General features: G+C 41.9%; 1 protein-coding gene across 1 annotated transcript; it reads right to left on the minus strand.

The window, feature by feature from the left end:
* Positions 1-388: 388 nt before the first annotated feature.
* On the minus strand, positions 389-21,818 carry CTPS1 (CTP synthase 1). Its single transcript, XM_087970843.1, has 18 exons — positions 21,622-21,818; positions 17,865-18,042; positions 16,691-16,861; positions 15,831-15,931; positions 15,307-15,423; positions 14,922-15,005; positions 14,594-14,674; positions 13,956-14,107; positions 11,699-11,831; positions 10,349-10,437; positions 8,960-9,054; positions 8,135-8,197; positions 7,056-7,099; positions 6,321-6,417; positions 4,033-4,088; positions 3,844-3,940; positions 3,279-3,423; positions 389-1,725 (listed from the first exon to the last, which is right to left on the minus strand). Exons 2-18 carry the CDS (start codon positions 18,028-18,030, stop codon positions 1,641-1,643), a joined length of 1,776 nt encoding a protein of 591 aa, XP_087826969.1. The 5' UTR covers positions 18,031-18,042; positions 21,622-21,818; the 3' UTR covers positions 389-1,640.
* Positions 21,819-27,843: the final 6,025 nt, after the last annotated feature.

A 27,843-nucleotide genomic window follows, 5' to 3' on the forward strand; every position in this document is an offset into this window, starting at 1 on the left:
AAGGAAGAAGGGAGGGAGAGAGGGAGGAAGAAGGTAAAAGGAAGAAGAGAGGGACGGAGGAAAGGAGGAAGAAAGGGAGGGAGGGAGGGAAGGAAGGGGAAGGTATTTATTTTAAACCCTATCTGTATGAAGGAAGGAAGGGGGATGTATTTCTTTTAAACCCTATTTAAATGACAGGAGGGAGGGAGGGAGGGAAGGGAAGGGAAGGGAAGGGAAGGGAAGGGAAGGGAAGGAAGGAAGGAAGGAAGGAAGGAAGGAAGGAAGGAAGGAAGGAAGGAAGGAAGGACAATATGATGTAATTTTAAAAGAAATCCCACTCTTTAAATAAGAGAAATGGGGAGGGCATGGGGGGGGAGTTTTCAAGTTATATAAACAGACAGAGCAGACCAACTGTTTCCCAAAGTTTTAATGAACTGAAAAGGATCTGTACATCCAATATGTTTGCACTAACACACTGTTTCACCTAACTTGCTGGAAAACCAAGTTTAGAACCTGCCCCTGGGAAAAGATCTCAAACCACAATTTTCTTCCAAAAAAGAAAAAAAAAAACCCTCCACATCTGCAGGCTCATCCTTTCTCTCTCCTAAGGCTGCACCTGTGTGTCGCTGGGCAGGTGCATCCCCCTGTAAATGACAAGTGCCTGGGACGGCCCACACACCAACAGAGGCGCTTCGGTTCCATGTAGGGAGGTCTCTCCCCGAAACCCTCAGTGCTTCTTTCGAGTCCAAGGCAAAGCTCTCCACGAGAGGTGCAAAAGGCAACTTCTGAAAAGTCACTTTTTCATACACGTGTACTCCCCCCCCCGCCGCCACCCACACCCCTTGATGCAAGGAATTGGGATCAGTTCAGGAAGCTGAACTAAAAGAAAACCATGCTTCCCCCACGCCCCCAGTGAATGTGTAAAATGGCAGGGGAGAGGGGAATTGACACACTCGCATTTTCAAAAACATCTTTAAATGTGGGTCCAGACTTGCTTAGCCTCAGAGTGCCCTGCATCTTGTGAACAGGAAAATCATACTCTCGGGAAAGGTTAATAAGCAACGTTAGGTCTAGTAGCACCAGTTTGGTTTTAGAATACTTTTAAAAGCTTGGGGGTAGCCTGCCACGGTGCACCTCCAGCACTGGAGAAGAATCAAAACCCTGAAGAGAGATTCTGCGTGGCCTCTTCTGCGAGCATCTCCATTGGCCTGTTAAAGCTCCTTTACGTGTCCTCCTTACGTCTCTTCCTGCCCCTCAGCTTCCGCACTTCAGGTTTGTAAGCTCACCGCTGAGCACGAGTAAGCAGCAATGCCAGTTTCTCGGAATAATTTCTTTTTAAAAATAAAATAAAAGTAATGACAAGGTGTCCCCCCCCCAAAAAATAAAAACAATTATAATAACATGATCTACAAGATCCTCAGGACGTAGGGTTGTCCAGTGAAGAATTTCCAAACACCTGGATTGGTTGGGATGAAGAGAGAGAAAAAGAGGAAGATCAGAGATATTTATATCCAATTTATCGGTATTTTGAAAAATATTCTTTAACCTGGTCATTTTGACTCCCACACCATCCCCTGTTCCCAGGAAACGTGAGGCAAGCAAAGAGGGAAAGGAACCATTTTAAAAACCCAGAAAATGAAAAGTAAGATTTTACCAGCAGTTTACTCAAGATTCACTGCAGTAAATTTCAGTTCTGTGATCTCAGAATCGGGGGAGCTACTTCCACTTCTGTCACTATAGGTATCCCTGAAAAATTCAGGCTGTTAGAAAAATAACAGGATTTCTCTTATATACATTAACAAACCCTGTTCCTGGTCTACTGGTTCAGCTAGAATTCCTGGCCACTGAGGCAAGAAAAATCAAGAGAAAGAACATACTGTGATCTACCCTCAACATTCCAGAAGATAAGGTTGCTTGGCTGAATTTATACAAAAACCTCTTTACATAGTGGGGATCCCTTCTTGTTTGGTAACATAATGATCTGTTACAGGATGACTCAGCATTAGGCCCTAGGCCACAAGGGTCTTGAACATTTTTGCTAATTTTTTAAACGGGAGTACATGAAAGAAACTTATTTTGATGAGTTGCGGAAAACAAAATGCTTGGAATTCAAACATCAACATAAAAGGCAGAAAAATACATTGTAAATTAGAATTCATAGTTTGAACATGCATGTGTGTATGGGAGGGAGGGAGGGAGGGAGAGAGGGACAGGGAGGAGAGAGGGAGGGAGAGGAGGAGGGAGAGGGATAGGAGAGAGGGAGAGGAAGAAGGGAGGGAGAAGGAAGGGAGAGGGAGGGACGGGGAGAAGTAGAAAAGGGAGAGGGATGAGGAGAAGAGGAGGGAGGGAGGGACAGGAGAAGGAGAGAGGGAGGGGAGGGAGAGTCAGGGAGAGGGAAAGAGGGAGAGGGATGAGGGGAGACAGGGAGAGGAAGGAAGGGACGGGAGAAGAGAGAGGGAGGGACGGGAGAAGTAGAAAGGGAGGGATGAGGGAGAAGAGGAAGGGACAGGGAGAAGGAGGAGGGAGAGGGAGAGTCAGGGAGAGGGAGAAGAGGGAGAGGGATAGGGGAGACAGGGAGAGGAAGGAAGGGACGGGGATAAGGAAGGGAGAGGGAGGGACGGGGAGAAGTAGAAAAGGGAGAGGGATGAGGGAGAGGGAGGAGAGAGGGAGAGGAAGGGACAGGGAGAAGGAGAGAGGGAGGGAGAGTCAGGGAGAGGGAGAAGAGGGAGAGGGAGGGACAGGGGAGAAGAAGAGAGAGAAAGGGAGGAAGGGGCGGGGGAAGAAGGAAGGAAGGAGAGGGAGAGAAGTTTTCTTCCTCCTTTAACCTTTCTAATATAATTTGACAAAGAAGCCGCTTCTGGTTTGTCATAACTTTTATCCTTTGCCAAATTTACAGAACCAGAACTGACTTGGGAACAGAGAGAGATCCAAGCTTTTTGTTAACGCCAATGGGAAAAAAAGTAGAGGGATAATCAAAGAACTGACCTTCCTTTAACCATGAACCGGCGCCCTAAATCTTCCCAAATATATAATCAACATGCCATCATTGATGACCACCGAAAAAGACTAATTTATCTTTAAAAGACTAATGTATCTTTCAGAGAGAATCAAACCAGACGCAGTCAGGGCATAGAGGCCTTGATCGTGTACTTACTTTCCTCACGGTGCACCATTAATATTTTAGTCCAGGTGCAAGGGGAAAGGGTGTATCGTGAAGGCTACAGTGAAAGGTGGATGTAAACCTTGAGCTCGCACACTCCCAAAGCACGTTCCAAAGGTGTACGGCAGGCTGGACTTACCTGGGAGAAAGTCTGCAACCTTTCTGGAGATAATGTGAGAGTCTTCCTGCAGAAGCCAGGAGGAGGCCAAAGTAAGGAGGAGAAGGTTTTATGGGTCTGGATAGGAATTCTGGGTGATACTGAACTCCCACAAAAAAGGGATGCTCTAGAGGAGAAAATAAGGCATGCTTTAATTAGCTTAATGGCCAAAACTATTCATAAGGCTGCATGAATATCCTATAAAAAACTACCGGTGTGTAGCCATGGAAGAGAATATTTATACTCAGGGTTGAACTGTGGGGTCCTTGGTGCTCTCTGAGCTTGGTTGGAGACGTTTTTTTTCTTTTGCAGACTGGTGTTACCCAGTTTGGTAATGAAATGTCAACAAGAAAACCAAGCTCAGAGAGCACCAAGGACCTCACGTTAGCCATCGCTGAAATTCATTTTTTAAAGGACTAATATAGCAATGCTCAGGGTTTTGTTTTTTTTATCTAAGGAAAGATCACTTCCACAAATCTCAAGAGAAACCCCTAAAACTTTTCCTCAATTAACCATAGCAACCTTCTTGTGACAGATCAGTGCTCACCTTCCAACTCAACCACTTCCATTCGCTCTCCTTCCACATCCTGGCCCACAAACTTCATACCTTTCTCCTCAAATGAGTTTTTCAGCTCTGGGTTTACCTATGAAGAGAAGATTACACCACATCTTTTTAAACTGGGCTTTGGAGAAAAGGGGTCCTCCCCCTGCCTTTCTCTACTACAAGTAGCCGTACCTCAAATCTGTGCCTGTGCCTTTCTTCCAAGTAATCACCATCGCCATACAGTTTTCCTATTGATGGAGAAAACAAATGGCCATTTGCTTATTTGAAGCATACTTATTAATACCATACTTTCCCCTTGCCTTTTCCTGTATAATGTTGATTTTCTTCTTCTTACAGAAAAGTTTATTAGAAAGCAGTTCCTGTGCTTAGCAACATACCACCAAAGAAAGAATCCAGGAGCCTATCTTCTAGTAATTTGCTTACATCCCGCCTTTATCGTTTTCATAAGTAATTCAAGGCAGTGAACCAACAAACCTTCTTCTTCTTAATTTCTCCACAACAACCCTGTGAGGTGAGTTGGGCTGAGAGAGATAGGTTGGCTCAAAGTCACCTCAGTTGGCTTTCATAGCTAAGGCGGGACTTGAACTCACTGTCTCTTGTTTCTAGCCTGGTGCCTTAAACCATTAGACAAAACTGGCTCTCAAATATGCTATATCTCTAAGCTTTTCATCTGAACCAGGGCATCAAGAAGTCCATCAATGGTGTGAAGACAATAGCTTTTCCCACCTGTGATACCACAGCAGCTGTTATTCAGTGATGACATATGCCCTCTCTATACCTGGAGTTTCATGTTACAATTAACAACTGCAAACTGACTTTTCCTCTGTGAATGTGTTCAATTGCTAAGCAGCTATCACAATAGCTTGCTGTTATCTATATACTAAAACTTTCATCTGTAATCTTTAATTGACAAAACAATGCATTGTACGGCAAAACATTTTGAATCAAGGTGCCTCAAATGAGCTAGTTTACAGAATGCATCTAAAATCCAGGATCCATGACTCCCGCTGAATTGAAATTTGGCCACATTTATATAACATTTTGTGACCTAAACATTATCATAAATCATTTTATGACCTAATACTAAATGTCATAGAACATTTCCTGTAGTCAGCTCCTGATGTTTGACTGTGCTATGCTGTTCAACATGGACGCCTTTCAAGACAGACATGATCTCTGAACATTTCCCTGAATTTTACAGAACTTTTCAAGTACACACTAGAATCTCAAAGCACTGAGGAATCTGGTAAGGAAGTATCTCTGAAACTATGATACATGGGTTCACAGGTGGTCTAGCAAATACCTAAGTTTATAATACAAAGTTTGAGGTATATCTTTTTTTTCTTTGTAGAGCTATTACCAATGTCATCAAGTTGCCCCAAATGCCTAGGAAAGTGGGACTGGCGCTACCATGTTTCTCCAACAATACGGCCTCCACCAATAGGAAGGCCCAGCATGATTTCAAGGCATGAGGTGAAATGAAGCCCCGCCCCCCAAATTTAGGCCTATTTAAATCATGTGTTTCCCCGCCATTTCTCACATCGTTCGTTAGAACTACACGAGGTGAAGAGAAATGGGCGGGAGAAGGGCGGGGGGGGGGGGATGGGGAGAAAACTTGCCTTTAGGAGTGCCCTGCAGGTAGCCTAGGCTAGAATACCCCGATAGCCGATAGAAGCTCCCTGAAGGCAGAGTCCCCAGCCGCTTCAGGGCGTGGCGTAGCTGCCCATGTCCCCTCGCCTTTAGGCAGTCTCTTTCAGGCGATGGAAGCTTCCCAAATACAGTCAACAGCCACTTCGATCGGCCGGTAGAAGCGGCCTCGGGGCAAGCGCACACACACTCCCCTCGCCACGAGGCCGCTTCTACCGGCCGATCGAAGTGGCTGGTGACTGCACTTGGGGAGCTTCCATCGCCCGAAAGAGACTGCCTAAAGGCGAGGGACATGGGCAGCCACGCCGCCCTGAAGCGGCTGGGGACTCTGCCTTCAAGGGAGCTGTCTGCCGATAGAAGCAGCCTCGCGGCGAGGGAGTGTGTGTGCGCTCGCCCGAGGCCGCTACCGGCCGATCAAAGTGGCTGGTCACTGCACTTGGGGAGCTTCCATTGCCCAAAAGAGACTGCCTAAAGGTGAGGGGACATGGGCAGCCACGCCACACCCTGAAGCAGCTGGGGACTCTGCCTTCAGGGAGCTTTCGTCTGCCGATAGAAGCGGCCTCGCGGCGAGGTACGTGCGTATGGGCCGCTCTAGGTGGGGGAGGAAATTAAGTCACCCCTGAAAAGACGGCCTAGCCGTTTTTTCATTGGTCAAAAAAAAATAAGGCCTGGCCTTATTTTGTGAGAAACACGGTAGCTATAATTTCCCATACTTTAAGGCAGCTTAGGCATTTGTATAATCAAAATATAACCAGGAGTCAAAAGGAAGGAAGGAGGGGGGGGGGACAAAAGGAAGGCTAAGAAAAGCATACTCATGACTGAATTCTTGGTTTGGAAGATAGTTCTTCTCTTGCCCAGCCTCATGGTTCCACCCATTTGACCTGGATTGTGTTCCGGCATGTCAATTACCTGAGAAATCGAAGAGTATGATGTGATGGAGAAGAAGTTAAGACAACTAATGATGTTAAACAAGTATGCAGGTATGCAACAAAATCTGTAAGCTGTTTCATTTCCATGGGTTTAGTAGTATCTAAAAACAAAACAATGGTTTCTGGCATTGGTTATCCATCAGAAGGGGTTAAACCCCATTCTAACTGCTAATACAATATTTTTCACGTCTAACGTGAGTTTTAGAGTATATTCATATGTGTAAAATTATATGTGTATGTAATATACACGTACACATATACAAACATGCAAAAGTTTATTTTTACGGTATCTAAAGCAATAGAAAGTCAAGTAAATATAAAAACACACATCCTATTTGGTCAAATTGAGAGTCACTGGCTCCAAATTAAATAAATATGGGCTTTCATATCTACAAAAAAAAATGGCTGAGAAACAACTAACTTCAAATATCAGACAACATTTTAACAGAAGTTAATGAATCGTAGCACTATGGGGAAGTCTGATTATTCTTATAATTCATTCTAATTAGGCCATTTTTTACATTTCCTTTGAAAATAATTGTGAGAAGGGGGTTAAAAATATTCTTGGTATACATGAAAAGAAAGCTCAATGGATTAAAAAAGTATCATCACACTTACCACTGGGTGTGTAGTTTTGGGGTCAAATTCTGTAGAGTTGGCATCTGTGGATGATAGGCTTTGATCACATAAAGTCTCAGATCTTAAGAAAAAAATCTACATTTCCAGTAGAAAGCAGCTTTTCCATTAATTTGCATTAATGACAAAGTAACCCAAGACTTGGAGCAAACGCTTCACATAACATGGTCAATGCAGTCCTACCCAAGTCATTAACATACCATGTTGTATATTTTAATAATCCACTACTTAAGTTTGAATGTTGTAAATAAGTGCTTTCTTATTAAGACCTCTACACTTAGGCTAGTAAATAAAGCAATAAAAACATGGAGATTTATATTTTAATTTGCAAACAATTAGAAATCCTTTAGAATCCTTTAGAAACTCTTATAAAAACTGGGTAAAGTGAAATAGGCACAATTACCTAAAGTGTATAAAAAGCTTTATTGAGGTTTAAATATTCCCAGTATACTGCTACCTTACAGCAATTATATCACAAAGATAACAGATAATCAGAGTTGGAAGGGACCTTGTAGGTCATCTAATCCAACCCCCTGCCCAAGCAGGAGAGACCCTACACCATTTCTGACAGATGGCAGTCCAGTCTCTTCTTGAAAGTCTCAAGTGATGGCGCTCCCACAACTTCCGAGGGCAAGCTGTTCCGTTGGTTGATTGTTTCCACTGTCAGAAAGTTTCTCCTTATTTCCAGGTTAAATCTCTCCTTGTTCTGTTTCCATCCATTATTCCTTGTCTGGCCTTCGGGTGCTTTAGAAAATAGCTAGACGCCTTCCTCTCTGTGGCAGCCCCTGAGATATTGGAAGACTGCTATCATGTCTCTCCTGGTTCTTCTCTTCATTAGACTAGCCATGCCCAGTTCCTGCAACTGTTTTTCATATGTTTCAGCCTCCAGTCCCCTAATCATCCTGGTTGCTCTTCTCTGTACTTTTTCTAGAGTCTCAACATCTTTTTTATTGTCTGGTGACCAAAACTGGATGCAGTGTTCTAGGTCTGGTCTTACAAACGATTTTAAGGAATAGAATCCTTAAAGAGAAGCCCAAATGTTTATTTTCCCACATTTTTACCTTGCCAGCCAAGTATATTGCGGGCAAACTCCACAACGGCCAACTGCATTCCCAGACAGACTCCTATAGAAAACAGAGACAGGAGATGTATTAAAAAATATGCACTGGTATTATCATATACCCAACAGAATTCCCGTTATTTCTTTATTAGACTCTACATGAGCAGTTGAAGATCAGATACAGGAGGACCTTTGGGATAATTTATGGCCTTACAATTATGCATCAGTCTGGACACACATGATTTCAAAGACATCATATACAGTTTCTTGGGATAATACTGAACAATATTTCTTTAACTTATCATTTCAAGCAAGCTGATACAGAAAGGACCATTTCAATTCTGGTTCACGTTCAAAGCAATTAGTTGAATATTATTTATCTAATTGATTGCAGTAACTTTAGAGGCCACCCAACAGTTTATACTGTAATAAAGAACTATGAGAAAAGATCATGTATGGGCAGAGGAAACAAACATCAACCTGCCAAAGAACATTCAATGGACTCAACAACCACTCTATCCTCAGGCCTGGAAACAAAGCCAAGTCTTTAAAGATTTTGGGAACATCATAAGGGTGAGTCACATGAATCTCTGTAGAGATGCTCTTCCAGAAGGCATGTCACGTGACAGAAAAGGCATCCTTCTTAGCTCTCAAGAGATGACATCCAGAAAGGATCCGGAAGGCACCCAATTCTACTGGTCCTACTGGACAGGCAGAAACTGTTGGACACAGAGATCTCTCAAAGAATAGACCCAACCCCTTGTAAACTAAAGTTCTGCTATATCTTACTCCATACAAAAAATAACATTCAAGCACATTTTCTCACCTAGGAAAGGTTTCTTCTGCTTTCTTGCCCAAGAAATGGCTTGAATTTTTCCTTCTGTGCCTCGAACACCAAAACCACCTGGAACCAAGACTCCACTAAACAAAAGAAGGAGGAAGTCTATTAGATAAACCTGAGCATTCACTTTTGCAGTATATTTTATCCTAGTCCTCTGAAAATGAATTGCATTCACCTAGTAAAATACACACCACAATGCACTCTGCCTAGTTTGAACTAAGGAGGCTTCATGAAAACAAGCATGGAAATCACCATGAATGAAGATGTTTCAGCCAAGCAGGAATTTGCATCTGAAATTTGAAAGATGATAGTTAAACCCCTCTATTGAATGTTGATTGTCCAAAGTTCAACCTCTCGAAACCTCTAGGAAAACTAAGAACCACGGTGGCGCAATGGTTAGAATGCAGTATTGCAAGCTACTTCTGCTGACGGCCGGCTGACTGCAATTTGGCAGATCAAATCTCACCAGGCTCAAGGTTGACTCAGCCTTCCATCCTTCCGAGGTGGGTAAAATGAGGACCCGCATTGTTGGGGACAATAGGCTGACTCTGTAAACCACTTAGAGAGGGCTGTAAATGCATGGTGAAGTGGTATATAAGCCTAAGTGCTATTTGAGCTTTAGAGAGCCCCTACCACCCGTATCAAGAGTCTCGGGATATCATTTGTCCATTCTGTGGCAGAATCATATGATCATCACTCAGAGGCAATCTGCAGCATGTGATTTGTGAACAGAGAACTTCTCCATGGCGTTTATTTATAATGACATTTATAAACAAAACAAAAACAGTTAAAGGAGCTTGCTAATGTTTAGCCTAAAGAAGAGGAGGGAGCTATGATAGCAGCATTCCAAAACATGAAGGGGGGTCACAAGAAAGAAGGCATGGACAAGAAGCAATGGGTGGAATTTTAATTGTGAGAGAACCAAACCTGCAATATGGAGGGATTTCCTGTCTGAGGGAGCCATGAAGCAGTGAAACAGCCTGCTTCATGAAATTATGGGTGCCCCATCACTGAAAGTCTTCAAGAAAAGACTGACAACCATTTGTCCTGGATGAAATGAAGATTTCTACCTTGGGCAGAGAATTGGACCGGAAGATCCCCAAGGTTCTTTCTCACCCTATTATGCTATATGTCACCCCATATGTTAAATAAAATTCCAAACCACCTGGAATTAGAGCCCGCAATATAAACTTGTTTCTGATATACTTCATCCTGTTGTTCAGAAACAGAAATCAAGGCCTAACTCATAAAAGGAAGGTATTTAAACACTGTCTCAACAATAAAAATGAAGTTATCTCTGGGAGAAGTACAAAAACAGCTTCAATAAAATGAGGAGACATTTTCTCATCGTAGAAAGGAAGACAAATGCCTTACTCAGCACTGCAAAGCTTCTGCCAGGCTTCGTGGTATCGAACTGGTTCTTCTTGTAATGTAACTGGTTCCAAATTAGCAGAATCAATATACTGGAAGGAAAGAAAGAAAGATCGTCTAATTTTAGACCTTGAATGTCAATGTTTGTTGATCATTGCCTTACATTACTCTGTTAACTGACAAAATATTGACCAAATGATTTTCATCCCTAATCCTTATGATTTAAAAAAAAACTTCTGTTCCAAGTTATAGACCTTGGAGGTTTTTCATCTTAAAATAGTTCAATAATCGATGAAAAACATTGCTGTAGGAAGCTGATGATTTTTTTTTTAAAAAAAGATCATTTAAATGATCACATCATCACGATGCCTTCAAAGCAATCAACATTCTTAGAGAGGGTTCAGTCCTTTTTTGAGGAACAGAAGAAATTCCCAATGTCAATCTCTAACTTTTCGCTCTCAGGAGCACTTCTCACTTTTAAACATCACGAAGGACCCCAAAAGAGCATTTGTTTGTGTGGGTTACGTCGATTGCTACTGTATTAAAATTAACACATTCATAGAATATTTATTTGTTGAATCATGTAAAAATAATATTAAACATATTAACGTAAGTATTTTCAGGAAAAAGCTATTTTAACAAATAAAAAACTAAGACTGATATGTCTAACATTTCTACGTACATCTCCACTATCTGGAAAATAGTTCTTCGTGCATCCAAGAGGGTCAAACTCAAGGCCCAGGAGTCGGAGCTGGCCAGCTTGGGAGGGCCACGCACAGTCCTCCCGAGCTAAGTTTTTGGCTGCAATGCCCTCCTGCCACCCTTTGCCAGTGAAAAGGGAGCTCAAGAGGGCCACGAGCACTCAGGCCACCACAGGCACCCCTGACATGAGTGATGTCGAGCTGGCCACACACACGCTGGCTACGCCCCCAGGTCAAACACAACCCTGATGCGGCCCTCAATGAAGGACCCTCAGGAGCCTTTGAATCACACTAAGAAATGCTGTTGTACAGTGTGTCTTTTGATTCATTTTCCCCATTGTGTTTATTATAGCTATGGAAAAGTAGTAGCCAAATGAGGGATTGACACAATATCAACATCACAAAGATTTTCCTACATATTGCTTGCATCGTTGTTATCACATTAATAAGCTCCATAATTTCTAACATTGCTGGAATATATGAGACAGGCTGGTTTTTGTTGTTGTTGGTAAACATAGAATTTTTGCCAGAAGTAGCATTTTAGATGCAATAGAAGTTATGAACTTAGAGCAGATACCCATAGACTTTAAGTTTCAAACTAAACCAAGCAAGAAAGTTTGGGTTTTTTTGGTAGTCAGTGGAAAAAGCATACCTTTATCTCGAGTTTGTGATTGATTGCTAGAGCAGAATGTTCCAAGGCTTTAATGACAGAGGCATATGAATCTGAAAACTTTGTATATTTGCCAACCAGGGCAATAGAACAGGTTTCCAATAAGCGATCATATCTGTGTAAAAAACCAAAACCACGTCTTTAAAAAGTGAATATCAAAAGTATGGAATGAGAAAGCCAATATTAACATTATCATCTTACAAGACAGTTTAGTGGTTAATATGCTGGACCAGAAACAGGGAAACATGGATAGGCAAAAAAAATAGCTGGGTGACTGACTCGCAATCCTAGGAAGGCCAGAGCAACCCTTTCTGAAACTGCTACCTAAAAAATGACAAAAACGTGTCCACGTAGCTGCCAGGACTCAATTCCAACTCAAAGCACTATCACCATTACCACCCCATCAAAATCCACTTAAGCCCAGCCCACTCATTCAATAAATTGGACAAAATGAAAATTATTAACATTGCTAAATTTATTGTTAAATTTATATGCTGCCCCATCTCTCTGTCCAAAGCAAGTAGACTGTAACATCTAAAAAGGTACACTCTGCACTTGGATGCAGAGGTGGCTTCATTAAAGACGTTCTGCCAACTAAAACTTAGCTTAGCCAGAACCAAGCTAAACAAATTGAGTCTACAAGTCAGGAGATATCCCGTTTCCCCGAAAATACGACCTCTCCTGAAATTTAAGTCCTGGCTTGATTTTTATATGTGCACCCAATATAAGCCCTACCTCCAAAATAAGCCCTAATGAAGACCCCACCCACTCCAGGGTGCACGGGTAAAAATTAAGCTAGGGTGGGGATAGGGGTTGGAGCTGCCCTACTACTTACCTTTGGACCATTGCAGCCAGGCCTCATACACTCTGACACCTGCCTTGACAGCCATTTCTTCTGCAGCTGGCGAGGTTTTCCTGAAGCCTCTGCAGCCAATAACAGAGCTTGGATCAATCCAGAGCTCTGTTATTAGCTGCAAAAATCTTCAGGAAAGCCTTGCCAGCCACAGAAGTTCCTGAAGGCCTCTGACAGAGAAAAGGAAGCTGGGGGCGACATATGCAAATGAAGTGAATCTGTGGACAACATCCCACCCCAAAATTGAGACCTGGTGCCTTTTTTTGTGGCAAAAAAATAAAATAAGACAGGGTCTTATTTTCGGGGAAAACTGTTGAGGTAATTCCCCGTTAGGAGAATGAGCGCATACAGGGAGACGTATTTGAGAGTAGTGTTTGAATAATACACATACAGCACACAGATACACTGTACAGTAAATGTAGGTTTTTACTTCCAGACAGTTTAAGCAAAGTTCAAGATAAGCAGTCCAAAAGTCATTCACAGGTAAATCAGTCAGTTTTTCAATCCAGGGATAATCCAAATATCAAAGTCCAGTGTGAAAAAACAGTTCAGCATCAGACTTACATTAAATCCAGAAATATCAGTCAATTAGGAAAAATGGAACGGCAATACTTTCCAACAGAAGGAAACAGACTCACTCAGACACACTCTCTTCTGAGACTAAGACTAAGACTAAAACAACCCAGGTTTCTGGCTCCATCTTATGGCCGTTTGAGTAACCATACCCAATTCCAGTTTTTAGCATGCTCTTAAAGAGACAGTATTAAAATGTCTATCCTGGTTTATATATTTCTAACCCAAATACCTGTTAGGTGACTCATATTCCTAACAAAAACACAGTACTAGTCCAGGATCTCTCTCCAAAAGATCCTTTTAAAAAACAGCAATAGCATTTATATACCACTTCAGTGCTTTACAGCCCTCTCTAAGCGGTTTATAGAGCCAGCTTATTCCCCCAACAATCTGGGTCCTCATTTTATCGACCTCAGAAGGATGGAAGGCTGAGTCAACCTTGAGCCACTCAGGATTGAAGGCATTGAACTTCTGGCAGTGAGCAGAGTCAGCCTGCAATACTGCATTCTAACCACTGCACCACCATGGCTGTACCATTATAATAGGGGATTCCTTTTCATCTGTGGTCTGAAGTGTTGCGGTCTACACTACGGCAATCTAAGTTTGGGTGCTGTATGGTTCATTGTTGTGAGAGTCCAGTGGTTGTCTTAGCTGGTTGGGGTAACCAGGCCATCACTGCAAGAAAATAATATGCTTTTTTTTAGCATATCGAACTGCACAGCCATGGTGCTTTGTTGTGTTAGGTTTAAAGGTTTATTTTATTGTATTGCTTGAAAGTAACCAGAATAACTGCTTGCCCAAAGAAGCTCTCACCTGTCTGCCATCTCCTTCCATTTCATCAGCATTCTCTGGGGCTGCTTTTCAATGGGAAGGTTGAGCCTGTGTCGAAAATAATCCACCACTCCTTGCTCCTCTAGCAACAGAGGAACCCGATAGATGGAAGAGACATCATGGACACAGATTACCTGTTGAAGCAAAGCAAATTATTTGGTTAAGCAAATATTACTAAGATCTTCAAGCCATATCCGCAAATACACATAATGATGCACAGAATTAACTGCTGCTCTGGCAAACAGAAGATCAAAATAAGGTGCATTGCAAGTCACAGCTAACTGGAAAAAAGGGGGCTTACATACATAAAATCTGCTACACCGAATTCTCTGATTTGACCCAGATGTGGGTCTCCCGAGCTTTGATGAAAAGGGAAGATAGGCAACCAGCAGCCTACAGGCAATGCTTCAACACCTGTTTTACAATTCGTCACCACCGTGATATGGTGATAAATGACTGAGAATCCACCGTGTGCATTTCTTTTTTTTTTTCTAGATAATTAATGTTACATAGGAGTTTGATCTGTTCTGTGCATGCAGAAACTATTACATGAAATCAAAAGTCTGCAGAAAACACATATATATGTCCAAAGTTACTATGCTAACATGAAGCAACTTTACCTGTTCTGGTTCTACATGACAAAACATGGAAATTTTCTCTTTCACTGAGGTATCCAGGGGCGTGGAACATCTACACACAATCTAGTAAAGAAAATAGTGAAACCTTCAAAAGATTTGTCCAAGGATTAAATCTAGCCTTCAAACAGAATTTGGTTAGCTCACTGAAGAACAATTAACCACATTATACTTTCTCAGCTGTGAACAGATTATTATCTCTTTCATAGCAATTTATATTTCTCAAATAGCTGAATAACATCTTCCCATCCTCAGCCTGACAGCAGTTTGAAATCCAGCCAGTAATTTTAACATACATTATAGCAAAACTTACTAGATCTGGTGATAGACCCAGGCCCCGAAGTTCACGAACACTATTCTGAGTAGGTTTTGTCTTCTGCTCCCCTGTAGAACTTGGCTAATAGACCCAGGCCAAGAAATATAAACAAGAAGACAATGTGTCAAATTAAGATCAGATTCATTTTCCAATCTCTTTGAAAACCCTCAGGTCATTCCTGCAATCTGTTTATTCATTTGTTTATTTGTCTAGTTTCTAGGCCACCCAATTCCACAAACAGCTTCATATGGTTAAAAACAGAACAAACAAGATGAAAAACAATTCCCAACCCTTTGGATGTCCTAACCCCAGAGCCTTAGAAAAAGACCCACCTTGGTTCTCTAGGGCCAACACTACAAGGAGCTGCCTTACGGAATCTTACCTGGGGAACTAGACTGACGTGAATATTACAGAAGTTCTCGCGCTTGACTTTGAATTGAAATTGGCGGAATGCTTCAATGAAAGGCATGCTTTCAATATCTCCCACCGTTCCTCCGAGCTAAAATACAGACATCTAAAATTAAATGCAATGCTCTTTTCTTAAAAGCACAAATCCCCCCCCCCAATCTCCTTTTTACCATATTCAAGTTTAGCAATATTTCAGCCAAATCCCTTCGTGTACTTTTCTTAACTGTAACAGCAGCACTTGGACTTATGTACCACTTCATAGTGGTTTACAGCCCTCTCTAAGTGGTTTACAGAGTCAGCATATTGCCCTCAGCCATCCTGACATTATCAATTTACCTTTGGATATTTTGAATATTTGCATATTAATTTTCTTGTGCTGATTAATGACCATAAAGTATTGTAATGGCAATAACCGTAAAGCATCTTTAAAAACACCCAGGTAGTAATATCTTACAGGTGAAATCCTGGCAGGAGACATAGAAGGCCATGGACACCAACCTCTATCACACAGACTTGGGGCTCCATGCCATCTTCATCTACTGGGATCCGTGCCTGTCTCATCACCCACTCCTGGATGGCATCAGTAATGTGGGGCACAACTGTAAAAACATTTTTAAAAAAGATAATGTTTCAATAATTTCTGGCTACATGCTTGGTTTCAGTCAGAATCATCTCATTAACACTGAACATTCATTTCTTGGTGAATTTCTGGTGGTTTGATTTTATGAATTCAATCTGGATGCTATCCAACTCTAACCAATTTGGCTATTCTATTTTACCCAATAAGGTTACTGGATACCTTATCATTCCTGTTGGCTAGCGTGACTGCATTCTTGTGAACATGTTCCTGAGTGAAAATCCCAAACTCTCCAGTGTTCTGGCTTACAGCAACATGCAAATACAACTAGAATAGTATTAGGTGTTCCAGGGATGCCAGCAGAGTAAGGTCAAAAAAGTCAAGATGGCGACTTGAACAATGCAATCGAAGCTCCATGTACATGACACACATAAAAAATTATGAAGCATTGAACACTGTGAAACTTTGTTTCACCATGGCTGATATCTTAATTTTTTTTTAACCTAAAAAAAATCCTTGAATTGAACATCCTTGAATTGCTCTAACAATTACTCTCTTCTTTATTTATTTATAGTACTGGAAAAAATGTTTTTTTTAAATAATGTTTTCAATTGTGTCTCAAAGTGCCCAAATTTCTCATCTCCAGGTTATAAAAACAACCAGGAGAGACAGTAGCTACAGAACATAAACTAGTAGCCATGATCTTCATGGTTGAAATTAAACAAAGTCTCCAGCCAAAGGCAGCAGTCAAAGGAAAATGAATCCATGTTTAATACTTTACCTTGCACAGTTTTACCTAAGTAGTCTCCCTTCCTTTCCTTGTTGATGACATATTGGTATATTTTTCCAGTGGTCAGATTATTGTCCTTTGTGAGTCGGATATCAAGAAACCGTTCATAGTTACCCAGATCCAAATCCACTTCTCCTCCATCATCCAACACAAAGACCTCACCTAAAACAAAATGGCAACCACAGGTAAGCTTTTTGTCACCTTCTTCCGTATAGCCATGTTTGTGTACTGAAAGCATCCTCCAAAACAGGGGTCTCCAACCTTGGCAACTTTAAGACTTGTGGACTTCAACTCCCAGAGTTCCTCAGCCAGCTTTGCTGGCTGAGGAACTCTGGGAGTTGGAGTCCACAAGTCTTAAAGTTGCCAAGGCTGGAGACCCCTGCTCCAAAACATCTAGCATATTCCCAATTGGTTAGCAATGGTAAGGGTAGCTGAACATCCTAGGACCTACTGTACAACCTTCTGAAGGATAATCAACATGTTTCCCACTGTAGACCAAACCCCAACAAGGACTCTGCTGCCTGTCACTTTTGTTGCCTGAACAATCTACAGCGGTGTTTCTCACTCTTGGCATCTTTAAGATGAGTGGACTTCAACACACTGAAGTCCACATTCAAGCCATGTATATGGCTGCCCATTTTCTGCCCACATTCAAGCCATGTATATGGCTGCCCATTTTCTACCCATCTAGGAGAGGAGCTGAGGTTCAAGAAAATAAAATTAGAAACACAAAAGCAAACATTATAAATATAAATAATTTAAGCAGCCCAATACACAGATTGGACACTCTATATCGTATTTGGTTGTGGTTTTTTTAAGTAGAGAAATAAGAGACTGGACTATCATCTGTCAGAAATGGTATAGGGCAAGGGTCTTCAAACTTGAAAAGTTTAAGACTTGTGGACTTCAACTCCCAGAATTCCTGAGCTAACATGACTGGGGGAGGAATTCTGGGAGTTGAAGTCCACAAGTCTTAAAGCTGTCAACTTTGAAGACCCCTGGTATAGGGTCTCTTGCTTGAGCAGGAAGTTGGATTAGATGGCCTACAAGGTCCCTTCCGACTGTTATGCTCTACTCTACTCTGCAAAATGTACCTTCAAAATTAGAATGTGGAGATACTCAGTCCTTGCTGCTACATTAAGAAGAGGTTTTCACCTTGTCTTACCGTGCTCATAAGGAGAGAATGTGCCTGCATCAATGTTAATATAAGGGTCAATTTTAATGGAAGTGACGTGTAATCCACATGATTTGAGGATTGTCCCAACGCTGCTGGCAATGATTCCTTTTCCAATCCCAGAGATGACACCACCTGTTACCAAAATGTACTTCATTTGTTTCAATGTCTAAACAAAGAAAAAAGTTACATTTCATAAAATATAGCTACTGATTTGTTATTTTTGGCTTTGATCAGTCTTGCTGACCAATACGTATCTCTTAATATAAAACAAGGTTATATTTATTGTACATCCTGCAGATTTAAAGCCACAATTCAATTTTAAATTGTTATTGATTTTGTCTGTCCATTTGTTTTCCATATAACTTTTCACTTTAACCTTGTTTTGCACTTGTCTTTATGTTTTGCAAGCTACTTTGTCTATATATGCAGTACTGTTTAATAAAGCACCGTGCTCCCAGTTCATAAATAAGATACTAATGAAAATCAGACTCACTTTCCACTATTGCTTCTCCCTATAAACTAGCACTTTTAAGGAATTAGCAACAAATGTACTTTCACCCTTCGTGGCCTCTACAATACATAACCAAGTTACTCACTTTGACAGAGGTCAGAACAACTAGACTTGAGCAAATTGTTCTATTTACAATCCTTCCTTTTCTTTAAAACAGTGTGTTTCAACCTTGACACACATCTTAAAGCTACCAAAGTTGAAAAACAATGTTTTATTAAGAGGATCATGAGACATCAAAATGCACGGGTTCCCAGATCAATATGAGACTAAAGAACAGAATGAAAATGGAAGCAATTTGCTAATTCATTTTATATCTTTTTATTCCACAAAAGAACACAAGATGGGCCCATTATATACACTGAAATAAACAAAGAGCACAATGGATCAGGAGAAAGATTAAGAAGACATCAGCAATAAATATTTTGCCTCAGATTAAAATTCTGAAATAAGGAAGCCTCAGTATATAAACCACCTAGAGTCGCTCAAGTGTGATAGGTGGTGTAGCAATTGGATGGACAGACAAACAGATAGATAATATAGGATCTTCTAGAGATATAAGATAATGTTCTCAATGAAACCACGGAAAAAGCAATATAGGATGCACAATTATTTCATGCTGATCATGGCAAGAGGCCTCACCTAAGGAAAATTCATATAAGCACAAGCAGCAATTCAGCTGGGGAGGACACACTAACAGGGTTATTGAAGGACTGTTGCCAAGCATAGCCAGGAAAAGAGAAGAGAAAAATTTTAGATCAGAAATGAGAGGGATGAAGATTTAGTAAAACAATATAATAATTCAATAAACAGGAATGAATGCTGCCATTAAAAATCAGAGGGGGGTGTAGAAGGTAAGACCTGCCAAAAGAAGATGTTCTAGAATTTCCCAGATGTTTGCCTCACCATAAAGCAGGGGTGTCCAACCTTGGCAACTTTAAGACTTGTGGACTTCAACTCCCAGAATTCCTCAGCCAGCAAAGCTGGCTGAGGAATTCTGGGAGTTGAAGTCCACAAGTCTTAAAGTTGCCAAGGTTGGACACCCCTGCCATAAAGGCTGGGATACACCTTCAGGCAGAGTTGGTGACCAAGAATGTGATTGCAAGTAACTTGGTGAACCAGACAAACCTGAGTCTTGAAATCTCCACTACTTTTCAGTCTGTTACTCCCTAACTTAACAGGGCTGCCAAAAAGTTATACATGGCCAACAGCAGCTTCTTCTGGAGCAATAACTATGCATACATGTGTGCACTGGGAAGCATGGGGTGGGCAGCATGTGCTTCACTTTGCCTCATGTGGCCTAGAGGGAGAAGGGAAGCCTTAGAATGGAACAGTGATGACAACCTGAGTGAGTCACTGCTTTCCTGCCTCTCCCATTGGGATGCAATGGGAAAAACAGAGAGCATTTTCATCCCCCACACACAAAGTCCCAGATGAATGTGGTCCGTTTTTAAAAACTCAAGTCTTTCTTCTCTCAAGTTTCTTTCTCCACACCAAACCCCACTACAATCATTAGAAATAAGAGAGATATTTCAGGTCATTGCTGAACAGAACCCAGTTAATTACCAACTGGTAACCACAAAGGAATTTGGAAATAAGAGTTTGAATATAAGATAGACTATTTCACTAAAAACCAAGGTTGCAATTTGCGGGTGGGGGGATGAATAAAAAGACACAAGAGAAAGACTGAGCATAATTAAATGCATTACATTTAATTGAGGCTAATTTTCACATTGCTGATTTCATGGTGTTTTTCCCTCACCCAAGTTATTCTCCTCAGCCAGTTTTTAAAAAAATGTGATCTGAGGACCTCTGGGGGTCCCCAAGACCCTCTCAGGTCTGCAAAATCAAAACACCCTAAAAATACTTTTTTAAACTCCCAATTTGGTGTAGTGCTTAAGACACTGGGATAGAAATTGCAAAGGCTGGGAGTTCCAATCCTGCTTTAGGCATTAAGCCAGCGGGGATGGGGGGATCTTGGGCCAGCCGGTCTTACTCAGCTCCAGGAAGCAAGCAATGGCAAAGCCCTTCTGAACATTTGCCACGAAAACCGCAGGGACGGCATTTGCCAGAGTCAACCTTTTGACTTGAGCATCCAAAGGTGCTCTTTTCAGGAGGCAACTGGACTTTCTGGTTTTTCTTTGAAGACGTTTCACTTCTCATCCAAGAAACTTCTTCAGCTCTGACTGGAGGGTGGTCAGAAGTCTTCAAAGAAAAACCAGAAAAGTCCAGTTGCTTCTTGAAAAAAGCACCTTTGCGACAACCATGCCCTGGATGATTGAGAATCTCCTTAGACCTTTTGATTTGAGCATACACACACACACACAAATAGATAGAGGTAGAGAGGGGTAGAGATAGAGATGAGAGAGAGTTGAGAGAGATGGGAGAGAGGAGAGACATACATACACACATACATCTTAAAAGTAGGAAGGAAGGCGTCTTGAGAGACCAGAGTTTAAGAAAGACTGTCCTAAGCCAGCTAAGGGAAAGGAAAGATGGCCAACGAGTGACAGAAGAGCTGGACTAGGAGATACCAGGCATGGAGGGTGCCCAGATGCTGCCTTAATGCAGCCCCGCATTTAGGGCCACCAGTGCAAAAACCTCCTGGAGCTTTTTCAAGAGCCTCCGCTGACTTCTCCAGGGCTGCTTTCCCACGACCAGTTGCACCCAGTTTACCCAGCAAACCCACTTCCAGGCAGTGGTCATGCAGGGAATCAGACCGAAAGGACGTTTCCCCCCCACCGGGGGGGTGGCCCAGCGCAAGGGCTTCCAAGAAACCGAGCTGACCCAGCAAGCCGCCTGCACGTCTTGCTGCACACCGTGAGAACCCGAGCAAAAGACCCGGGCAAACCGCTCGTCTGCAGCCGCCACCCCTCCTCCGTCCACGTGGCAAACGGGGGTCGCCCATAAGGATCGGGGGAGACCCCGAAAGGCAAGCGAGGGTAGCCGCTTTATCACCCGCCCGCCCTCCGCCCCGAAGATCGGACTCATCCCCGCGCAGGCAGCCGGGAACTCTGGGCTTTGTTGTCCGAGGAGGGGGAGGGGAGGAAAAAGAGCCCCCCCCTTCTTGTAGCCGTGTCAGGCCAGCCCCGGTGCAGCTACTGTTATCCCAGCACGAAGCAGGGCGGCTCTGGCGTTTGACAGCCGCTGCCCGAGAGCCTCCCCCCTCCTCCCGGGCCAGGCCCAGGAAAGCCCTCCCCCTCCCCCGCGCCCAAATTCCTCTCCCCCGATACTGACCCTCCACCGGTCCTGGCCACTGCGCAGGCGCGTGGACGCGGAGCCCTCCCAAGGCTTTATTCTTAATTTAAAAGAAAAAGAAAAAGAAAAAAAAGAGCCCGTCCGCGTCTGGAGAAGAATCTTTGCGAGGCCGGGGCGAAATCAAAGGTACAAACGCATGGAGCCGGCGCGCGCGCGCGCTTAAAACGCACGCTGGAGGCGGGGGAGGGGGGGGAGAGAAGGGCGGAGCGAAAGGCGGGGCGGAGTGAGGGCGGGCGCGATGGAAAAGCATTTTACACATACATTTTTTTTTTCGGATTGGGTCTATACGCCTGCGCTAACTTGGAGAGCGCGGTTGGTCCGCCTTCTTCCCAAAGTTGTTTTCTATAGGCTGGGGTTTCCGGAGGAGGCGTGGTGAGTGGGCGTGTCTCCGAGAAACCGAGGTTGAACACAGCCGAATGAATGAATATATGTGTTTATCCAATTTTATTTTGATTTGCTTTTATTAAATTTTAGTAACAAACTGTTGCTGGAACTTTGCATTTTGATATGGCCCAAGGGATAATCCATAAAGAGTTATTATTATTTGTACCATTTTATTTTCTTATATTTGTATTGGTTTTATCTATACACAGCAGAATGAATGAATCTATGTGTATATTGCACTATCCTCTCGCTGTCACTTTCGTTCATATATTTCTCCTGCCAGCAAAGATTTTCTGTCGTGCGGAACTGATAGTGTGTGTGTATGTATAAAAATACGCACACACATACACACACACACACACACATGTATATGAAAATAAAGATAGCAATACAGTCTATCAAAGTGAAAGTTGGACTTTTATACAATAACTTTAGGCAATAATGACTACACTCAAACTATCTTACTTCAGGTACATTATACAAAGACATACTTAGGGCCCACCCAAACTTGGTAACTTTTAAGACTTGTGGACTTCAACTCCCAGAATTCTTCAGCCAGCTGGAGAATTCTGGGAGTTAAAGTTCACAAGTTCACAAGTTTTGGGACCTCTGACTTCCTTGGAAAAGACTATAAGGCTAGGAAAGCTGGAGGGAAAGAAGAGGATGACAAGCAGTAAAATGGATGAAAGAAGAGGATGACAAGCAGTAAAATGGATGGACTCAGTTACAGTGGCAATGGATGCACCCTTGGATCAGACCACCATAGAGGAAATCTAAGTCAATGTTTCTCAACCTTGGCCACTTTAAAACATGTGAACTTCAACTCCCAGAATCGCCAACCCTACACAGTTGGCTGGGGGATTCCGGGAGTTGAAGCCCACAGGTCTTAAAGCTTGCAAGGTTGAGAAACACTGATCTAAACTGTCCCTAGGAATAATAAAAAAAGACTGTATGGCACATAATTAAGTGAGAGGTCTGCAGCTTTCATAAGATTTTCTAAATGAGGGGAAAGAAACATTTAATTGATTAGATTTGACTGCTTGAGGAATTATGGGTTGAAAGTTGTGACATTATTAAAGAAGAAAAATAGCCACACATTTAGAAAGGAAGCAGATGAAGACAAAAGCTCTGTTGAGGTGCTTTGCTGCCTAAAATTAAAAAGCCTAACATCGTCAACCTTACCTGATATGTTTAAAGGTGGAACAAATTTAAAAATGGACAAGTTTCATCTTTCTAGGCTCAAAAATTCACAGAGATGGTAATTGTAGCCATGAAATACAGTGGTGTTTGTTACTCTGACAGATCTAGACAAAATATTGAAGACATCACAATGAGAACAAGAAGTATATTGTTAAGTTCGTGCCTTTGCCAGTTGTAACAAATGACTCTGAATACTGGACATCAGAAATGCTGAATACAGAAAAATAGATGTCTTTGAATTATCCCAAAAGGCAATTGGACTTTCTTTGTTTTTCCTTGAAAATGTTTTGCTTCTCTAAGAAGCTTCTTCAATTTTCATTAAATGTTGGGGTAATGGAAGGATTTATATTCCTTGCAGTTATCATCCTTGCCTTTTGAAAAAGCACCTTCGGAGCAACCATGACCTGGATGATTGAAAATCTCTTTTAGACTGTAGTGCCAGAGACAACAGTTGAGAGTATCTTTGATTCAAAAAAGAACTCATTCAAAAAGAGGTGAAATCAGACTGGTTTTGGATACAGGAATAATAAAGCTAAACCTAAAATATCTGGCCATATGAAAGCAAGGCAAAAGTTATTGGAGTAGATCCTAATGTATGGGAAAATCAAAGGCAAACTAAAAAGAAACCCAAAGAGTACAAGATGACTAGATGTTATCCTTGATAACACCAATAGGAGATCTCAGAGAAGCCCTTTGGGTTATAAAATTCTGCTGATCTGTTGTCAGTTAGCTCATGAAGAATCAGAAGCAACTGAACAAGGCTATTTTAGAGCTATTCCACTTTTCTCTTCAGATTAAAGTCTAAAGCTAGTTTTCAAGTCTCATTAGAGGCAAGAGTAGATGGCTTGGTTTTTTATACTTCACTAAGCTATTGTGTGCCTAACCTTGATTATTTTTTTTAAGAAAGCACAATTGACTGGATTCATACAACATACTAAGCACAAACCTTGACTTATAAACCACAGTGCCACATTCACATAACATGCTGAGTTGAGCTAAAACCAAAGTTCACATTAGATAGAATTCTTGATTGACCAAGTGTGATTAAACATATGAGGAATTTGTCTTGGTGCAAATGCTCTCAGTGTACATAAAAGAAAAGATACATCCGTCAAGAATCATCAGGTACAACACTTAATAATAGTCATAGAGTAGAATAAGCAATCATATCATACTAGGAAACAGTCAGTAAAAATCGTAAAGATACAAGCTACAAAGTTACAGTCATACAGTCACAAGTGAGAGGGGATGGGTGAAAGGAAGGATGGGAGGATTAATAGTAATAGTAGTGCAGGTTTAGTATATAGTTGGACAGTGTTGAGGGAATTATTTGTTTAGCAGAGTGATGGTGTTTGGGGAAAAACTGTCCTTGTGTCTAGTTGTTCTGGTGTGCAGTGCTTTATAGCGTCATTTTGAGGGTAGGAGTTGAAACAGTTTATGTCCGGGATGTGAGGGGTCTGTAAATATTTTCACAGTCCTCTTTTTGACTCGTGCAGTATACAGGTTCTCGATTGAAGGCAGGTTGGTAGCCATTGTTTTTTCTGCAGTCCTAATTACTCTCTGAACTCTGTGTCTGTCTTGTTGGGTTGCAAAACCAAACCAGACAGTTACTGAAGTGCAGATGACAGACTCAATAATTCCTCTGTAGAACAGTATCAGGAGCTCCTTTGGATGTTAGATTAGATGTGTGAATCAGGTTTATGGCATTCCCCTGGAACATAAAGGCTTCATTACTGGTGATTTTTATGGGCACATCTATCTTGTGTACTTTTCTTGACACAATCTGCCATTGCTTTTCTGTGCAAATAATGGATGTGCAACACAAGTGTGCAAATAGAGGATGTGACCACTAGATGTCAGAATGAATCCATGAAACATGGTTAACAACACCAAGTGTCATCCCTAGAGAGCTGTCATTTGGCCCAATGCAAGAAGGTTGAAATACTTGCCCTATACAGGTTCACGTTTTACTTTGAAATTGAGGGTCTTTGGGAGAGAAACTGATTGTGAAAACTGTTTGCCCTTAAACGTTGGCATGTCACTCAATGGACCAAATGATTTCTCTTTTCCTTAGTTATTTGCTATTTCCAGAGACAGGGATGGTGACCCATGAAAAGGTATAGAGAGAACTGAATATTACTTTCAGTACTATGTGGAAGTATCCATGTTGCGTTTTTTTTTACCGCAGAAGTGGTTAGCCATCAACCTTCCAGGGTTTCTGAAAACGTCTTTCCAAGTTAATTTAGAGCCTGGGATTTCCTAGTAATCTGCCCCCTGAATATAACTTAACTTTTTATTTTTGGGGGTGGGGGGCTTCATTCAAGAGGACAAAGTAATAGTGAAGCTTTGATAGTTTGATTGGGGAAAAGAGAATTTAAAAGTCTCCACCCTAGTAATTCTCAGGGTATATAATATTTAGTATTGTAAATCACCTAGAGCCGGGGTGGCCAATCTTTTGGACCTCAGGGACCACCAAACTCATAATTTTAAATTCCATGGACCAGAGACCCTGGGGAAATCCCCAAAAAAGTCTGCAGGAAAATTCCCCACCCCGTTTGCCTACCGATCAATCATTCTTTATTTGGGATCGCAGGATACCATTTCCAGCTCCATCCCCGGGGGCGGGGGGCAGAGAGGGAGAGAGAGAGGGAGTTTTGGCTTCATGCAAGGAAAGCAGCAGAAGCAGCAGAAGTCTTTCTTTCTCTCACCCAAACTCCACCGGCACAGCCTCCGAAAGGAGTCTTTGCCAGCACAGCCACTTGGAGCAGGAGGCCTTGCAGGGTCCCAAAGACTCATTTCTGGCGGAGTTTGGGGGAGAGAAAGAAAGACTTTTGCTGCTTTCCTTACATGCAGCCAAAAGCAGAAGAAGAAAGACATGGAAAGAAGCAGCCCAGTGGCCAGGTGAGGTGTGTGGGGCAAGTTTCCCCCCTCCGCCCTTTCCCCCCTCCCCTCACTACCTTGTGTTGTTCGCAATGCAAGTGACACAAACCTTGTGTTCCCGCGTTGCCTGGATTAATTGCTTTGGGAGGTGCTTTGGGGGTATCATTTCTTTGCGGACCACCAAAATTTTCTCACGGACCACCAGTGGTCCCTGGCCCACTGGTTGGCGACCACTGACCTAGAGTTAGCTTGTAGTAAAACAAGTGGTCAATTAATTTAATAAATAATAATATCTAAAGTGAAGCAAATAAGTTGCTTTCTTTTGGCAAGATTTTGGTCTACAAGTGAGGAACAAGAAAGAAAACTGTTCAGAAGTCATTCCACCTGCTTGGTTTCCTGAGGCCTGACGGTTCCAGCTGACATGCCATTTCTAAGCATTTCAATTGTCAGCCAGAACTGCCTCACCAGAATCTTATAGCATTCTAAAAGGATTTCAGAGATCCAAGCCCTTTCCACTCTTATAGGTCTCCTAACCAATGGATTTTCTCTGTTAGGTTTATGGCATTCCCCTGGAACATAAAGGCTTCATTACTGGTGATTTTTATGGGCACATCTATCTTGTGTACTTTTCTTGACACAATCTGCCATTGCTTTTCTGTGCAAATAATGGATGTGCAACACAAGTGTGCAAATAGAGGATGTGACCACTAGATGTCAGAATGAATCCATGAAACATGGTTAACAACACCAAGTGTCATCCCTAGAGAGCTGTCATTTGGCCCAATGCAAGAAGGTTGAAATACTTGCCCTATACAGGTTCACGTTTTATTTATTTATTTATTTATTTTATTTTATTTGCCAATTGTTTACAAGATAATAAGTATAAGTGTATACATAGTTGTGAATACATGAAATGGGTACATATAAGAAAAATAAAAGAAGAATAAGAGAAACAATAGGACAGGGACGGTAGGCACGTTGGTGCGTTTATACCACGCCCCTACAGACCTCTTAGGAAAGGGGTGAGGTCAATAGTAGACAGTCTAAGGTTAAAGTTTTTGGGGTTTGGGAAGAAACTACAGAGTCGGGTAGAATATTCCAGACATTGACCACTCTGTTGCTGAAGTCGTATTTCCTGCAATCAAGTTTGGTGCGGTTAACTTTGAGTTTGTATCTATTGTGTGCTCTTGTGTTGTTATGGTTGAAGCTGAAGTATTCATTGACAGGTAGGACATTGCAATGTATGATTTTATATACCATGCTTAAATCAGACCGAAGACGGCGTAATTCAAGGTTTTCTAGTTCTAGAATTTCAAGTCTGGTGGCATAAGGTATTCTACAACGAGTAGAGGAGTGGAGAACTCTTCTTGTGAAATATTTCTGGACTTTCTCAATTGTGCTAATATCAGATACGTAATGTGGGTTCCAGACTGATGAACTGTATTCCGAGTATTGGTCTAACAAATGTTTTGTATGCTCTGGTTAGTAGTGTGATATTACCAGAGAAAAAGCTACGTAGGATTAGGTTAACAACTCTTAATGCCTTTTTGGCTATGTAGTTGCAGTGGGCTCTAGCACTTAGATCATTAGAGGTGAGTATTCCAAGGTCCTTTACAGAGCTTGGGTCATCAACAAGATCTTGACTATTCAGCTTGTATTTTATTTTCTGATTTTTTTGCCAATATGTAAGACAGAGCATTTATTTGTTGAGATTTGAAGTTGCCATTTGTTTGACCA

The sequence above is a fragment of the Notechis scutatus genome, chromosome 8 (genome assembly GCF_049901735.1).
Source record: "Notechis scutatus isolate UNSWTSFEM ecotype Mainland chromosome 8, rNotScu1.2, whole genome shotgun sequence".
NCBI classification, from domain to species: Eukaryota; Metazoa; Chordata; class Lepidosauria; order Squamata; family Elapidae; genus Notechis; species Notechis scutatus.